At 35.6% G+C, this 18168-nt stretch overlaps 1 protein-coding gene across 1 annotated transcript in view; it reads left to right on the forward strand.

Moving 5' to 3' along the window:
* Positions 1 to 18168, forward strand: part of MYOF (myoferlin) — a 70615-nt gene that overhangs the window by 27540 nt on the left and 24907 nt on the right. The window contains exons 13-28 of the mRNA XM_010141953.1: positions 1 to 115; positions 1364 to 1467; positions 2400 to 2468; positions 2594 to 2637; positions 3071 to 3153; positions 5049 to 5087; positions 7562 to 7686; positions 8168 to 8284; positions 8627 to 8804; positions 9633 to 9757; positions 10271 to 10377; positions 12178 to 12370; positions 13368 to 13523; positions 14537 to 14668; positions 16024 to 16187; positions 17942 to 18055. Of these exons, the coding sequence (XP_010140255.1) occupies positions 1 to 115; positions 1364 to 1467; positions 2400 to 2468; positions 2594 to 2637; positions 3071 to 3153; positions 5049 to 5087; positions 7562 to 7686; positions 8168 to 8284; positions 8627 to 8804; positions 9633 to 9757; positions 10271 to 10377; positions 12178 to 12370; positions 13368 to 13523; positions 14537 to 14668; positions 16024 to 16187; positions 17942 to 18055 (1865 nt within the window). The remainder of the gene's footprint in view (positions 116 to 1363; positions 1468 to 2399; positions 2469 to 2593; positions 2638 to 3070; positions 3154 to 5048; positions 5088 to 7561; positions 7687 to 8167; positions 8285 to 8626; positions 8805 to 9632; positions 9758 to 10270; positions 10378 to 12177; positions 12371 to 13367; positions 13524 to 14536; positions 14669 to 16023; positions 16188 to 17941; positions 18056 to 18168) is intronic.

Raw genomic sequence — 18168 nt, forward strand, 5'->3', positions numbered from 1 at the left:
GAAAGAGATCATGAAAGTGATGATGTGGAGAGCAATCTGTTATTACCTGCTGGAATTGCACTTCGGTGGGTCACTTTCCTTCTCAAAATCTACAGAGCTGAGGACATTCCACAAAGTACGTAGCTTGTTACTACTTGTCCATCGGTTTATTTTATTACCATTAGAAATATTTGTGTTAGCTGTTCAGAAACATTCCTTGAACATAAAACATCTTGAGTGTTTTACATTGCTACTTAAGACAATAATTCAGTGATGGCTTACGTAGCCCATTTCAAGTCCTTTGGTAATGCTCAGTAAGTCTACTTAATTCTTGTAATGGATAATTTAATGCATTACCCATTAGATTAGTAATGTTCACCTGTTGCTGAGTAGGCCATACAGCTTCTGGTAGTGGAAAAGGGTCATCTTCATTAGCCCTTCTTCAATCACAGAAGTTACATGCAAGTAACTAACATTCAAGTACAGCTGATCTGCAGATAAGATGGATGTTCTGAGCATGTGTACAGTGCATGTATCAACTTCCCTGCCCGCTTTCAAGAGGTTGTCAGGCAGCTGGTTCCCTTCAACCCTCTTTTCCAAGGCCATTTAGATCATAGTAGATAAGTAGTACTGCTGACAGCCCCCTGCACCTTCCTCTTCCCAGCAATCCATTAATTCTTCTTCATAGGTGCTTACAGCTGCAGCTATTTTGCAATGGGGAAAGGCCACATGGCTGTTGAAATCAGTCAGCTGCTGCTGTCATGTCCAAGGCAGTCTTTATTGCCAGCAACCCCCTCTTGAGTGGCCACAGGAAATAAGTAACTAGGAACTGGCTGTATCCCAGAAAGCTGCATGCCATTTGGGGGCTATAAGTTGAGGACCATAAGCTTAAACAAACAGACTGGGAGGCCTGGGTGCTTGTAAGCAGTTTGACCTTAATTTGTTTAGTGCGATTTACTTGTGTTGATCCTGTATTGCTGAGACAAAGTCTATTTCTCTCATTATAATGCTATATGCATTTTCTGATAGAATATAGGTGGCTTTTTATGTCTTCTTAGCATAATTTTTCACCTATATCTGTGAAAACAAATGACAATATCTACAGCTACATGTATAATATTTTCCAAACACAACTATGCTTCTTAATTCAGGACCACATCAACACTCTTCATGATGTTTCAAAAATTTATATTCTTGAAATTGCTCCTAAGCATTTTTAGCAGCAACACTGATCAGAATTGTGTTTATCAGATTAGACTTTACCCTACCTGGTTGATTTCTGTGGGATTGCTATGGGCAATTCATTATTTAGGCTAAATAAATAAGTAAGTAGGTAGAAAATAAAAAAGCATAATCCTTAATTTCTTCTTTGACACCTCTCCAGTGGATGATGCTTTTGCACAGACTGTCAAGGAAATATTTGGAGGAGAAGCAGACAAGAAAAACCTGGTAGATCCATTTGTAGAAGTCTCTTTTGCTGGGAAAAAGGTAATTCAGCAAGTATCTGAATCTTTGCAGTATAGTCATAGTCCTGAGAACAGATTTCATACGCCAATATAAATTCTTAAGTTTACTGAAATTGTGGAAATAAAAAAGCATTAGCCCTAAAGTTCACTTCATAAAATGATGACAAACACAAGCTACAGCAGAATGGGTGTAAAGCTGATGACTAATAAAAGGAATGTATGACTAAACGCTAGGAACTGATGTATGCCAGATTGCTTGCCTACCGGTTGTTCCTGAATGCTTTCTGTAACTGGTGGTACAGATCTTTCTGGACAGGTTGGTAGCATTCACACATTTTATTGCTAATGTGATCATTAGAATACCAAATTTAAGCTGAAGCACAATTGCACAACCTATATTCATTGCTAGCCAATCTTTTCTCTTTTTTTTTTTTTTTAAGAGGAAAAACGAGTCCTTAATTATGTTACATAGTCAGGTTTCCACACCCAGTGATGTAGAGGATCTTTACTAGATGTGACTAGCAAATAATATAAGCTCTCCCGTAGAATATTTTCTTAATCTACTCTAAAATCTGCATAAACCAAGCTGGAATCAAGTCATTCCTTTGTCTCATTTCTCTGCTGTGATAAAAGAAATCCGTACTAGTGTGACTTTAGTTAGTGGAAGCAACAAGCTTTTTTCTTGTAGGGTAACTCCAGTCTCAGATTTAAACACTGTTTCAAAATTTTCTTTTCCCTCCAATATTCATTAATGTAGCATATGCAGATAGGTTTAGCAGTATTTACCAAATGAAAACTAATGGCTCATTGCAGCATAAGCTACTCAGGGTTCATCATTAACTACTACCCCTCATCTTGTCAAAGAATGTGATTTATCCAAATAACTAGTATATGCTCTTTTTTCTATTTTATCTTCACTATGCTGTATAGTTGCCTTTTTTTTTTTATTTGTAGGTTTGCACGAATATAATTGAGAAAAATGCTAATCCAGAGTGGAATCAAATTATTTATCTTCAAATTAAGGTCAGGTTTTTTTGTCTTGTTATTCTTGGAATTTTGTCTTGTTTCTCTTTGGAACTCAGGGGATTAATATTATGGAGGTGAAATAAATAACAGTTTATTTTATTTTTATTGGGTTGTCTTTACAGTTTCCCTCAATGTGCGAGAAAATAAAACTTGCGGTTGTTGACTGGTGAGTTATGACTTTTAGTCAAAGTCCTAGTAAAGGTAAATTATATTAAGTGAAGAAAAAGTCTGGTACTGTAGTTGTCAGGTATTTTTACAGTCTATGAGAGTATTTAAGCAAGTGTTTAAGTATCTTCTTTTATGGTTATTTACAAGAGACTCGATTAGTGTAACGGAATATTATTAATTTTGTGCCATGAGCACTGAGCTCCATTGCTATTTTGTTGATAGCATCAACAAAAGTCAGGTGACTTCTTCATGATACAGCCCACTTTTGTAACACGCCATTACTATCTGTGTTAGTAATAGTAATAGTAAAGCATTCCAGGTGATATAACATGTGCGTACACCATCTTGGAGTGCGTTCAGTCACAGGTAGCTTGCTTCCATGTAGCATGACCAACATTATATTCAAATAAAATCTTTTTTTCTTTTTGTAGGGATCGTCTTACAAAAAATGATGTAGTAGGAACAACGTATTTAAGTCTCTCAAAAATTGCTGCTTCTGGAGGAGAAGTTGAAGGTAATTGATTTGAGCAATAAGTAACTTACTATCTTTTCTTGTGTTATGCAAAATAGCAAAGAAAGTATATTTTCCTATAGTTCCTCAATCCTGTGGAAACAAGATTATCTGTTTCTGGAGTTTTCAAAAACAATCCAGAGTCACTGTTTCAGAATCACTGCTTCATTTGGTACTAGTAGACAAGGCTTCTTTCGCCACCTTATAAGCATGTTTGGTTTTCCTCTGGAAAGAGAACGTAGCAGCTGGGCAACGTTCCAGAGTAGGTAGCCCACAGGAACTATCTAGAACCACCTGCTTATATCCTGTATACTCCTGAGCTGATTTCAAATGCTGGGGGAACTTGGATCAGTCTGCATCTCATTGCATGAGCGCTCCAAATTACTACTCAGTAACTCCTATTTTAGTAGCTTCAACCAATGAAGATTTTAATTGCAATGCTATGATCACAGATTATTACTGTATGTGCTTCGGTCAGTATAGGTGACTGGATATGTAATTTCATTAAAAATAACAAACAAAACTGATTAACTGCAAGAAAAAAGAATTAGGCAGGCAGGATATGAAGTTCCTAACATGTTGTCCCGATTGGATAATAAAACTCTTTTTTACAATATTGTATTGTGCCAAGATTTTGGAAAATTTTAAAGCAAGAAATCCTGTTACATTTATGTTCTAATATAATATTGTTATTATTGATTATTTCTTTGTGATCTATATCTATAATCTCCTTTTTATAGCAAGATCTTTTATGCAGTTGAACCCGCTGCATGACAAGGGTACTGTGTTAATTTGCCAGAAAAAATGTTTAATCTTTTTAATGAACATAATATGGCCTATTAGTTGTCCATACAGTATTGAAAAATTCATGGCTAAACAGGCTTAACGTTTATTTACCTGACCACCTACATGAGGACACTAGCTCAAGACCATTCCCACCATTGGCACAATAAGAATCTAAATTACCATTTTTTTCTGTTGTGTTTATGAAATATATATATGTACTTTTCTGAGACAGACCAGTTTGTCCCTAAATTGGTAGCTATATCAGGAGTTTAAAAACAAAATTAGTGGCTCCTGTAATAGCTTGAGCCAAGTATTTATCTAATGGGGGGGAACTGTATTTTGAGTCACATAACTTTAAGCTTTATAAACCAGTCTTCTTAGAAGTACTGCTGTTGAAGTAAGACTTTGTGCAAACATTCTTTTCATACATCCTACACACAACTAGAGGCAAAAGAAAGGGTTATAGAAAAAAGCAATGGAAAATCAGAGACAGAAGTGCTGGACTCTTGGGGAGAGTTCAGGTGTGGAGAGATCACTTGTTCTACCTGCTTAAGTGAGTAACTTGAAGCTGCTGCATCACAGCTCATTTATACTTCAAATCCAGGCACTTAATTACTGAGAAAATCTTATTTGGATTCTCTCTCTATTGAGGTACTGACATTGGAATAGTCAGATTATCTTCCCTTGAGGTCAATGCCTTGCCTGGGGCCTGTTCTGGCTTCAAAAAGATTGGGAAACGGAATTAGTCTTTGGTCTTCAGTGAATGAAGATATTCTAATGGGCCCTGCAATGTAGTGGGTTTGTTCTTAAGATTTTTAAATAATTTTTAATGAAATTTTTAATTTGTGTGGAGGAGAACTAGACTAGCAGAAACAGAAGCATCAAAAAAATACATTTTGTCAGCTGCATGATTTTTTTTTTTTCCTTTGGAATTTATACAGGAAGAGCAATACCTCCATATTTTAATCAGGAAGCAAAATTCTAGCCCACATGAACTTTATTTTTTTCTCCAGCCTTCAACCTTATTTTAAAATCATATTGCTTTGTGTTGTATTTGTTTTTAAACTGCTATTGTGGCCTGTCATGTAACTTCTTCTCTTTTTATAATATAGAATTTTCATCTTCGGGAACAGGGGCTTCATCGTATGAAGGTTTTTGTCTTCATCTGTTACTGATTTTGCTTTCCATTGCCCAAACTGAGAACTACTGCCTAAGAAAATCCAACATCTTAAAAAAATTCTGTTAATAATTACCTGTCTAAAAGACTTCACCATTATGATTAAAGATCATCAAACATAACTAACTGTATAAAACAGTTTTGGCACTGGAACTGGTTTGAAAATATTTCTGTTTGGCTGGTGCTTCAAGCGGTGTTTTAGAGTTGAACGTGCAGATGCTTCAATTATGAAGTGCTTAGTCTAACAACTGCTTGCAATTTAACTTAGCGATGAGACTGCAACCGTATTTGCAGCTGCAGAGTCCTGCAGAAGTAAATAACTGCCTAAAATAATTAGTGGCTGTTTTGCTTGTGCTTAGCTAGTTATATAAATAAAGTCTGGAAAATAAAGTCTCATTCTGTTAAAACCTGGAGAGATGGCTTTTTACATAGCTGTCTAGGTTGGTGTTCGGGTTTGAAAGACTTTGTGGTAAATGTTTATATAGAGAGAAATAAATACAATTGGAGTGCAGTTGAAAGGTAGCAAACATTCATCCACACACATACTTAATTTACTATCTTTCTTAATAAAGTAAGATTAAGTTAAAGGCTGAAATAATTTTTCAGAATCACTCCTAAAATACATGATCATTAGCTTTCTAAATGTAAACAATTGAATTTTAAATGTAAACAAATACAATAAAAATTGTCTTTATTTCAGGTTTGGAGGGGTTGTTTGGAGTTTTGTTTTGTTTTTAAATTTATATTCTGTTCAATTTATTAGCATCAGTATCTAGTGAATGTATTAATTCAGCAGATTAATACAGATTGTATCGAATCAGATCTGTACCTTAAACGTAGACTGAGATCTGATGATGAGCAGTTCAGTGTCAGAATTTATAAAAATTGAACAGTATTCCAACAAGAGTCTGAATTGTTTTTTCATTCAGATTTCGATCTGTTTCCCGTTCATTCCCATTCAGTTGTAAGGATGTGGAAGTATCCAAACACAAAATAGAGAACTGCAAAGCTTTATTTTAAATTTGACAGGTTTATGTGACTTTGTGTTGACAAGACATTACATCAGGACATCACATTCATCTTTATTATCCTTCTGTGTCACTCAGTAATCACAGCGCCAAAGTCATACAAGGCGTAACCCTTCATTTTCACTTTCTTTTCTCAGCCATCCCTTCCTGGGATAAACGCATCCTTCTTTGTGCTGCAGATCACTCTAAGTCATATGTGTTGCAAGGCTGAGAACCTGATTCGCCTCTTTTTCTCCTACCAGGATTGTTTGTTCAAAAACAAACGCTAGGATACAAGAAAGAAAAGAATACAGAATCTTTCCTGTTGCTTACCTTCTTCTAATTCTCTTAGCACTACGTATCAAATTTATCAATCAATATCCTTGCTATGTGCCTTGCTACAGAAAGAATAATGATTTCCCTTAAGTATAGATTTTAATTGGGTCTAAAAAAGAGTTTTTTAGAATCTCATTCACCTAATAAATTTGCAAGGCATAAATGCAAACCCAAAACATAACAATAGTAATACATAAAGGCTTCGCTATATGTATTTTTCCGCTAAAAAGCAGAATACTGTTCAAAATTACAAAGTTATGACAATAAATGTTAGGAAATACCTTTTCAGGTTCTTAGTTACCTGAAAATAAACAATAGGAATAAACAATAGGTTTGGTGCATAGTTTCCTAGCTGAGCTATTAAAACTGGCAAAACTATCTAAATCCTTTTTTTTAAGCTGGATTAAGGCATTGGGAAATTTTGTTAGTCGTGGAATAAGAATAGCATACAAATTAGAGTCATTGGAATTGACTGAGTTTGCAGATTTCCAGTCTTGTATGACTTTTAGCTCACTGAAAACAGAGTTTATGAGAAACAATGCACTGTACTAGTCATGATTAGAGTTTGCAGTGGTCTGTGTTTTACCCTGAACTATAACCATGGAAAAACTAGACTAAAAATTAGAACAGATGGATTAACTCTGCTAAACAGTAGGGGGTTTTCCCACTGTGGTGTGCACCTTTTTTGTAGCTGTTTGGCCATGCATTTAAATGATTGCGAGTGTTGTTTTACTGGGTTATGTTTGTTTCTAGAAAATATGTTTTCTGTTAACGTAAGAGTGTATTACTCTTTCACATAAATGAAAACTTGGTACTTAGAGTGGGATAGAAGTTCTGTGTATTCTGTGGTGGGGTTTTTTTCTGCATGAAGTAGTATCTCGTAGTATTGTACAATGAAGAAGGAAGTTAGGAACAAGTACAGTCACTGGTGTAATTACTTTAAATTCATATAATATACCCAGAAAATAATGTGTTCTTACTTCACTAAAAACTAATACCTAACTAATATCTAACATTTGTCCTCGTGAGGTTGATAGTAATGTTAGTTGTGTTTCTGGCTCTGAATGATAACGCACAAATATATAATGGTAATGTTTCCTTTTAGTAAACACTGGGGAAACTGAAGTTGGCTTTTTACCAACATTTGGGCCTTGTTACCTAAACTTTTATGGAAGTCCAAGAGAATACACTGGATTTCCAGACCCATATGATGAATTAAACTTTGGAAAGGTAGGTTTCTTTATTCATTGTTTTTAATAAGAGGATTAACCACAATTCTTTTAATCAATGAATGAATTCATTTCAATAGGGGTTTTTATTGTTTCACATTGCACTCCTTTTGGTGTTTCTTTTTGAAAAAAATTTTATATTTATAATTAGTAAGAAAGTATGATAGTATTTTCCATTCTTATCTGGTTTTGTTTTAAAGGTGATTTCGAAGGAGCAGCAGTGGTTTTGATGATTTTCACTATCTGCATCTCTGAGTGTATTTGTATTTCTTATTTCCGTGGTTTTGTAAATATATCTTTTTCATTTCTAACATTCATTAAAGCAAACTGCTTTATTTCATTTGTTCAAGTAAGTATGTCCATGCCTCTGCAGAAGTGTTGAGAACACTTCAGTGAAGCTAGAATCCTGTACAGCTAAAGAAATAGTATTCTTCTTTAGGAGAAATACATAAAATCAAATTCAATGTGTGATTATGTTACAGGGTGAAGGAGTTGCTTATAGAGGGAGAATTCTGGTTGAACTATCCACAATACCTGAAAGCAAACCTGTTAGTAAAAAGTTAGAGACGATTCCTAATGACGACTTACTGGTTGTTGAGGTAAATCCTTGGTTTATTGTCAGCGCTGGTTATAAAGATGTGCCTTGGCTGGTTATTTTTGGAGAATGATCTAACTTACTAAAATTGAAACAACTGAGTTGAATCTCAGAATTAAGAGACGTGGTTGTTGATGGTGTGGCTAGAAAAATGTCATGCCCTCGTATCATGAAATGTTAGTTTGAAATATTTTTATAATCTCAAATATAGTAATTTGTTCACACACATCTTTTTTGTTGCTTCTCAGAAAGCAGTAAAAATATTATTTCCATTGCTCTTGTTTTCTGTAATTGTGGATCCTGTTTTACAAACACTTGAGTATAACTAAAAAGGTTCTTCTTGCAGAAATACCAGCGCAGACGAAAGTTCTGCTTGGCTGCTGTGTTTCATTCTGCTACCATGCTCCAAGACACTGGTGAACCTATCCAGTTTGAAGTTAGCATTGGTAACTATGGCAACAAGTTTGATACCACCTGTAAACCTTTGGCATCAACAACTCAGTACAGTCGTGCCGTTTTTGATGGTAAGGATGATGCTGCTATAGGGGTAAAGTAATGTAAAATTGTCTTTTCAAGGTGCTATTTTATAGCTTTGGAATGACAGCCCTAACTGCACTAAAACATATCGAAAATGTGACAAAAAAGAACGTGTGGCTCTTCACATCTTTTGAAATGAAGTTACATTTATGGAACACATGCTGCAAAGCCTAGTGAGGTTATTAAAGAAATTTTCACAGAATTCAGTGAATCTTTTGACTGTGTACTAGATGTGCACAGAAAAACTGGCAAGAAAAAAGACACATGGTTTTAAGGTGTGTCAAAGCTAGGGATTTACAGAAAATACCCTTTGAACATTCTGATTTAGATGAAAAGAAAAATTTGTTTTTAAACCAGGTGTCTGGCAGCTGAGAGGAAAACCTAGCTAGATCACAGGAAAATATATTTTGGCTGTAACTTTTTTTTATTAACTGCAAACAGCAGGAGTTCTTTTTTTGTCTGTATTAAATGAAGTAATCAGATTTACTTTGGAAAATAAGTATTTGAGTATTTTATTTCAGAGATGCACTTGTATTAATGTGCTCTCTATATTGATTGTTTATGGGAAAGAATAATAAACATGTTAACAGATAATTTATTGAAAAAATCCATTAGATTTTGAAACAATTTGAAGTAAAAGTTTACCATCCAACAGACACTGCAGTGGCTGAAAAATAAAATCCTTTGGTAAGTTTGGATTAGCTTGTATGTTCTTAATGAATTGTAGCACATAAATAAATGTAGCAACTTGTGCAGTGTACAGTATGTATTCCTGCCTTGAATTCTCACTCTAACATGCAAATGTTTCACACCAGGTAATTATTATTACTACTTGCCATGGGCAAACACAAAGCCAGTTGTAACACTGACTTCCTTTTGGGAAGACATAAGTCACAGATTAGACCCTGTGAATGTAATCCTAAACATGGCCGAAAGACTGGTAAGGCACTTAAGATCCTTCTTTTGCTAATATGCTTTTCATTTTTACTGTTTTTCGTTTAGAGTTGTAATCAAAAAGTGACATTTTAAACAAATTGTGGAACAGTTTTCTGACACTTTCCCTCCTTTTTTCGTATTCAAAATTGAACATAGCTCAGTGTAACAAATGGCGCTGCTAATTGTAGGTCTGAATTCTGGCAAGGTCAACGCACTCCTGCTTGAATCTGCAGGGAATTCCCAGAGGAATGAAGAGTCTTTGGTGTTGATTAGAGGCGTGGTAGGCCTGTAGAACTGTTATTTGCTTTGGAAGTTACGTGCAATGTCATGTATTGTTAAATGCAGTGAGAAAGAACATAGGAATAGTCCTGTTAAATATGAATCAAGTTTGAACATCCGAGTCTTTTTTGATTTGGGCTTTATACATACAAATAAGATCAAAGTCTTGAAACTCATATTGACTGTAAACCTCAATGGATATTTATAAGTGCAAATTCTTATCTTTTAAATTCCTCAGCAATCCAACTTAGCCACCTTAAAATCAGGAATGCAGGCTAAAATTTCAGAAAACCAATTAGCTGAGATGTGGTTGAAGCTGATAGATGAACTTACAGAAAATATAAGGTAAAAGTACATTTTTTTTATCTCTTACGTTATCATTCTAGGTCTGCTATCTTTGCTATTCCTTTACTAAGTCAGAAAACAAATTCTAAGGACTATAAAACTGATCACCTGAGAACTGGAATTGCAAAAGTCTCTGAAAGCAGTAAAACAGCATGGATAATGATGGTGAAGTCATCCATCTAGTTTTGTAATTCTCCTTTATCGTAGTCACTGAGAGTAATAAAACAGCATCTCTTGAAAAAAACTAAGGCAGAACTGTTTTGAAAATGTGAAATTGTGGATCTGCTGCCTTTGTACCATCTGACCTTCTTTATAATTCCTCTTGTACCTTTGTTTACCCATGTTTCAAAGTTATTTCTGAAACCGCAGAGGGAAGAAATGCCATGATTTACTTGTAAGCCCAGAATAAAAAATTTAAAAGCTGTTGGTGCTTAAAGGTCCATAAAGATTAAATTCTTGAATAATCCTTTAGTCAACATGTATGGGAGTGTTCAGAGAAGGCAACAGAAGTCAGCATTTTTTTTTTTTGGAAGGGTTTTGAAGGAGAATAAATTCTTACTAGGAGGAAGGAATTGTATGAGAGACATTAACAGAAGGAGACACTGAGGTGGTGAGAGACGCTTGGAAAACATTGAACAAGTGGGTGATGATACAGCTGAGGAAAAGGAAAGGGAAAATGAGAGCACAGTTATTATCCATTAGAGGAAATAACAGAGAACATGAAATGAGAGAACAAATTCATCAAGTGCCAATGTAGAAGTGAACAAAGGAAAAAGGAAACAGTGGAGATCAGTATATTGTGTCAAATTCATAGAACAATTGTCCTTGCTGTGCTAAAATTTAAATGAATTAGGACTTTGAGACAGTTTTTAGTGCACTATTTAAACCTAAAATGACTTTCCGGAAGTTCTGATCTGGTACATTTGATTCATGTGTAAGTGCTTGCTCCCAAGGCAGGCAGCACTTGCATTCATATTACTAGAGCTAACTAGAGCGGATGGCACAATAATAACTACCAAGGTTTTGCAGAATCAAAGCCCTCAGAAGTGCATGGCTTCTCATTAAAAATAGATCAGAAAAGAGTCAGTCTTTTCAAATTTGGCAGTGTCATTAGGGGGTTTTTTTTAAGTATCATATTAAAGACCTCTTAATGACCTCTGTCAAAGGGATATAGTAATTGGGCTTTTAAAAGCTGCCTTTTCATCAAACCTCCACCACTTTGAAAAAGCTAATTTTTCCGGGGCTCTACTGTGATGCTATAGGATTTCATGGTTCCATTGAATAGTTACTCTGCCCTCTGGTGACTCAGAAGTTCTGTGTCATGGATTTCTTTTAGAGTTCTTTGATGTTTTCATGCCAGAGATTTAGGTAACTCTCGTCGTAGACACAAGCTGTATTTGTATATTGAGTTTCTGAGAATCTTCAGTTTTCAATGAAGGAAAGAAACCTAATCTTGGTCTGAAGGCACAGATTTCATATTTGAGATTAAATTTTGTAATTTTAATATAGGGAAATGGATTTTGCTTGGTTTGTTTAGCAGCAATTACATTAAAGCATACGCCTCGAGCTATTCTATGTCGGTGCTTGTTATGTAAGTACAACATTTCCCTTGCTAACTGTAAACACTTTGTCAGGTGGAAATCTCTGCAGAAACAGATGCTGTAGCACTACTCTGGTGGTTTTCAGTCACAGGAAATAACAGCACTCAGTCTGTTGCCACTGTACGCATGTCTGCATTTAGTTTGTGGCTAAATAGAATCCACTCTAGATTATTAACCATAATAAATATTCTCTTTTCAGTAAACCATTTCCCCTCATAGAAGGCAAATCTAATATTACAGTCCTTGACACTCAGATAGAAAAACTGCGCCTCAAGTCCCTCAAACAGATAGGAGAAGCAGCAGTAAGGATGAGAAATGAAGCTACGGATGTGAAAGCCACTCTGACAGAAATTGAGGATTGGTTGGATAAATTACTGCAACTGAGTGAAGAGGTTAGTACTACACAATACCAGTGATCCAGTTAGTTCAGGAATAGTCGTCTAACACAAACTGGTATAATGTTCATTGCTGGTCAGGCAATATCTACTCTCCTTAGAATAGTAATTTTAGATGCTGTGAAATTAAACATATTCCCCTCTGTAATTAGGGTTTACTTAAATATGATGTTCTAGTGTGTTAGAGGTCTTCACTGAGAGCATGTGTTGGGAAATAACCGCTCTGTGATTTATAGAATGGACTCTATTCTCTTTAAAGTGACAGTATTTTGTCCTTTCCTTTCTTCCAGAATTGCAAGTCACATTGCTGGTTCAGGGACTGCAGGATGTATATTGTACCAGCCATAGCAGTCAACTTCTAACAGAGTTAAATCTGGTTCTTTCTTGTGTTTCTTAAATTTGCAGCATCTCTTAAGTTTTCATCTCAGTTATCTCATAACTGGTTTTCTCAACAGTGTAGAAATACTTTTTTATCACTTCTGCTTTGAAAAATTACTGATTAAAAAAAAAAAAGAGCAGTTAATTTGGCAGACTTGCAGCTAGCACACAAAGATGTGCACGAAGCTGTGAAAGATAGTAGGTTGTTTCTGTCTTCTCCTAAAAGCCTTATGATGATCTACCCTTAACGTGAAAGCATTACATGCACTTAAATATGTTGCAAGTCTATTCAAAGCATCAGGATTTGGGATCAGTCACTACGGTCGCTCTAAAGGAATTGAGATACAAAACATCTCTAGAAAAATTTGCAAAAGATAGAGAAATTGATTTTTTTTTTAATAAAACTTATTTTCTTTCCAACAATCTCAATGGTATTTTTAATGATTGTTTCAGTACTGTATGTTGTGTTATTTGCAATTTCCTCTGTTTATCATAAATTCATGTTAATTTTAGATTCTAAGTGACAAATCCTTTGACATAAATCCTAGGCATTAGATAAATTTAACATTCTATTAATTACCACTCTTAACTTTCTTTCCCCACAAATAATCCCCAGCCACAAAACAGCATGCCTGATGTAATCATATGGATGATCCGAGGGGAAAAAAGACTGGCCTATGCACGTGTTCCTGCACACCAAGTGCTGTATTCCACAACAAGCCCTGAATCGTCTGGTAAATACTGCGGAAAGACCCAAACGATCTTCTTAAAGGTACTTCCACCCGCCCCGCCACCCTTAAAAAATACTTTAACTGCCTAAAGTGTGATGCCTTCTGACACAAGCATGAAACATGCAAACAAACTATGAACAATGAAGCTTCAAAACTCAAGAGAGATTAAAAGTCAACTGCATACAGCTTCTTCAAAATATCACAGGAATTGTAATGGAAAGTTCAGCGTAAGCCACCTAGAAAGAACCAGCATCAGCCTCTAACTCTTGACACTTTTCTGAAAGAGCTCAAAATTGTGATAGGACTTTTAAAGCGTTACTGGGGCTGGTGTTTTGGGGGGTTGGACATGAATGGAGACTTTCAGAGGGAATAATTAGCATAAGTAAGAGAAGTTCCAAAAACCTGTTCAAAGTTTTGGATGGTTTTCTGCAAGTAATCTGGGGTGCGTCTACACCAGGAAGTTCCCCAGTATGTCTCTCTGTACCGGATTTTGAAGAGGAGTGCCTTTCTCCATTTCAGTTATTGTCTTTAATTGGAATAAACTCAACCATAAAAAAGGCACTCTGACTGTAGAACTAGCATTTACAGAGTTCGTTGGTGTATTAGTAGTTATATTTATTAATGCTTCAATGCAGACAAGCCTGATTTTTCTTAATGATTTTATGCAAGCCCCCTTATCGATGCATTGCTTCTACAATTAGTGAACCGTTCTGACTAACCTCTGCATTTCCAGAGTCTCCTGACAAGAAATACTAACGTCAACATTGAAGTTTTAAGTTATTGTTGTAATTAAAAATTCAGGAGACAACATACAGGAACAGGGATGATACTATTGTTGCTGTGTTCAGGTTTTACGTGCCCTAGGCAGATACCATTTGAAGAATGTTTCCTTTCTCAACTATTTATTACTGGCTTTTGAGGAAATGCAGTACAGGAAGAGATAAATAAATCATGTATTATTAGTCATATCTCTATGTTATTGTATATATTTTACTGAAAGCTACAATACCTGCCTAACATGACAAAGAGTAACTTTTTTTTATTCATGTGCCAGTACCCACAGGACAATTCGAAAGATGTCAAAATGCCTGTAGAGCTGCGAATTAACATTTGGCTTGGGCTCAGTGCAGTTGAAAAGAAGTTTAATAGCTTTGCAGAGGGAACATTCAGTGTTTTTGCAGAGATGGTATGTCCACCATTGCTTTCTCACTTTACGCTTGAATGCAACTGTTGCGAGTTCAATGAAATTGGAGACTTTTGAATTTTTTTTTTTTCATGCTGGACAGAAAGGGAAAGTAGGATTTATTATGCTGAAAGAAGTAGACCTCATTCAATGGTCAAGTCCATTGTGTCTACCAGATGAACTTCAGCAGACTAGATTCTGAACTGGTTAATCAGATAAAAATCTGGTTAACTCCAGTGATTTCAAAGACATTTATTTTAGATTTTTATCAGTGCAATTAAGATTGGGATCTAGACCATTACGGTTTGGCATGTGAATAACCCTTTTATTTTAATTGTTTCTTCAGTTCTACAAATGATACTTGGATACAAGTGATTTTGCTTAATAATGGTTCTTTTGTAGAGCAGAAAATTTACTGTTACAGGAAAAACTGCTTAAACTCACTGGGATGTTGATGACAAGAGACTATAATATAAAATTTCAATGGTAAGAGTTAGCAAATCTGGAATAAAAATGCTTGAAATAGTCCCTCAGCATATAACACAGATTTTGAATGATAGTGGTAAGTGGCAAGTGTCTTTTATATATCCCATCACCTAATGGTGCATATAGTTCAATATCAGTATAATAACTGATGAAATAAGACACTTTTTTTTACAGAGTCTTGTGTCATCATTGCACCTGTGCTTAAATATTTAGTAGTGAATAGTCAGTGGTTGCTCAAAGCCATTATTTACGTTATTCAAAGTCATATTTACGCTATTGACTATCTCATTTTTTGCTTTTCATAGAGCAATCCAAGAGTTTTAGCTGAATAAGAAGAGAAAACTCAAGACCGTCATAAACTACGGATAATCCCACTATCATAAATAAAGAGGAATATATTCTGTAAACTGGGCTGACATCAGAGTCATGTCCTTAGTAGCTTCCATGATAAAACTGTAATTCAGTTTTACAAAAGAAGAGATTATACATAGGAGGAGATCTGAGGTGGAAAATAATGAGAAAGAGGATCATGTGTTGAGGGAACAGAAGAAACTTGTTTGAATAATATAATGGAATTTTATTTAACAAAACTTTAATTTGGAGGAAGTTTGACTGTAGTTGTAGAGAGGCATTAAATTGAGAAGATAATTTAGTTCAGCAGTGAAATCCCTGTTTACCAGGCAGCATAGAAGAAAATGAAAGAAATTAATAATGACATTGCAGAGTAATGTGGGAATATTTAATTTCAGAGAAAGGAATCGTATAGACAAAGTTTCAGTTGTAATGGTTACATAAATATCTCTTCCACCACCCCCCTCCTAAAAACTTTCTATTGTTCCTAAAGTACTGATTGTTTCTTTCTTCTCAAACAGTATGAAAATCAGGCTCTTCTTTTTGGAAAGTGGGGTACCTCAGGACTTGTTGGTCGCCACAAGTTTTCTGATGTCACAGGAAAAATCAAACTGAAAAGAGAGTACTTTCTACCCCCGAAGGGCTGGGAGTGGGAAGGAGAATGGATGGTTGATCCTGAAAGAAGGTCAGATTTTTTTTCATCTTATGCAGGCAGGAATGAAGGAGTTTAAGCTCAGAATTCAGAGTAAAAGCTCCTCTCTCTGTTTTCTTGTCTGAGAAAGAGATTTCGAGCTAAACTTGCTAGGACAGCAAAAGCCAGCCAATAGTCATAGCCATTTAATAACACTAAAATCAACATTACCTTGTTAAAAAAGTAAACTAAAACATACAACGGAAAGAATGCGTCCACTTCCTAGGAAGCAGCTTATGGTTTAGAAGTCCCTGTGTGATGATGGGCTTATTACTTATGTTCTCTGTGTCTCAGTGCCTCATCTTTTAAAAAGAGATAAAAATAGTTTTCCCTTCCTATAAAGCTGCTGTGGGGATCACTTGGGTCTCTGTGAGGTTCTCAGATCTTGCCGTGATGTTTTCAGACAAGTCCCTGAGATCTTGCACAGATAGAAACTCGACCTGGACATCCAGTATAAATCTGCAGCTCGTGTTGTGTCAACACCATCACAGCATTTGCATGGTTGTTCACACACAGCAGGTGTTTTTTGTATTTATTTCACTACATGTTGAGAAGTTCCACTGCCCTTGTTAAACAACTGTCACAGATTATTTCTCAAACTAACTCAAGGCAGGGATTGTATTCAGAGCCTGAGGTTGTGGTACCACGTGACAATTCCTCTCCTGGTGGACCAAATTCCTGAGGTGTCAATCCTCCCCCAGGTCTAGCAGGTCTGGTCTTGCTCTGTCAGAGGTTTTCAACTCCTGAGTTGTGCCAGTTCAGCTGTTGGTGTTACCACACTTTAAACCAGACTGGGTAAATTGTTTCATAAACAAAAGCCAGCATGAGAAAGAGATTATTTTCTCTTTTCCTTAAAAGATGCAGTCCCTTTTAAATTCTTGTATTATGATGGTAAAAAAAAAAACCAGGACTGTTGCTATAGAAAAACTATGCAGGAAAAATAAATGCTATTATTTGCTCCATTTAAAAATCGTAATAGTTTATAGGTTACTAATAGATTAATTTATTTTCAATGAATAGTTTTTATTTCAATGAATAATCTGACATGAAGAAATAACAAACATGGAGATATTTTCTTAGATAATGGAAAAACCCATACTTCTAAATGGCATGGACATGTTTTTTGCCTTGCATCTGCTTTTACTGGAAAATGATCTGCATGGCTTTGTTTGACCAGCAGATGGCATTTTAGATCATACTTCAGTGCTTTATGTATCACAGTTAATCACAAATGGAAATCAAGGGGTTTTGTCTGATTTAATGTTCTTTTCTATTACCTGCAAGTTACAAAAATATTAGCCAACTGATTGCTCACTTCACCAACATCACAAAGGGGACAAAATTAAGTACACTGCCAATCGTTAGTGCATAACTGATACAAAAAAATTAGAGATGCCTGGAGCTGTCATGTGCAGTCTGGGGCTTCCTACACTTTAAATATATTCTTTTTCCAAGAGGACGTATTGAAAGCAGATCCTGAATAACAGCAGTCGTTCACTCCATGACTAATGTTCCTGCTATTGCTTACTACTACTGGAGTTGCTTCAGTTTTAGGAAGACGTTCTATGGAAATAAGTAGCCCTCGTGTAGATGAAGGCTACACTGCACTCTATTAATAACTGGAACGTTACAAAGATGGACAGTGCACTATTCCAGCACACAAGCACATTTTGTACATTGTTTTTATATATTCTCTGTAGCTAACTAGAATACATTTGGTTAGTATTATATTTGGTTTGGACTTGCAGTTTGTTGACTGAAGCTGATGCTGGTCATACCGAGTTTACTGATGAAGTATATGAAAATGAGAGTCGCTATCCTGGAGGGGAATGGAAAGCAGCTGAAGAGAATTACACAGATGTGGTGAGAGTTACATTTTTCACTGGATAAGTAAAGGTTTAAGAGAAAGAGTTCTAGGATTTGCTACACAGTGTATTTCATCTATTAATGCACAGAACTGTTATGTTTTCCCTAC

The sequence above is a fragment of the Buceros rhinoceros genome, unplaced genomic scaffold (assembly GCF_000710305.1).
Source record: "Buceros rhinoceros silvestris isolate BGI_N320 unplaced genomic scaffold, ASM71030v1 scaffold13390, whole genome shotgun sequence".
NCBI classification, from domain to species: Eukaryota; Metazoa; Chordata; class Aves; order Bucerotiformes; family Bucerotidae; genus Buceros; species Buceros rhinoceros.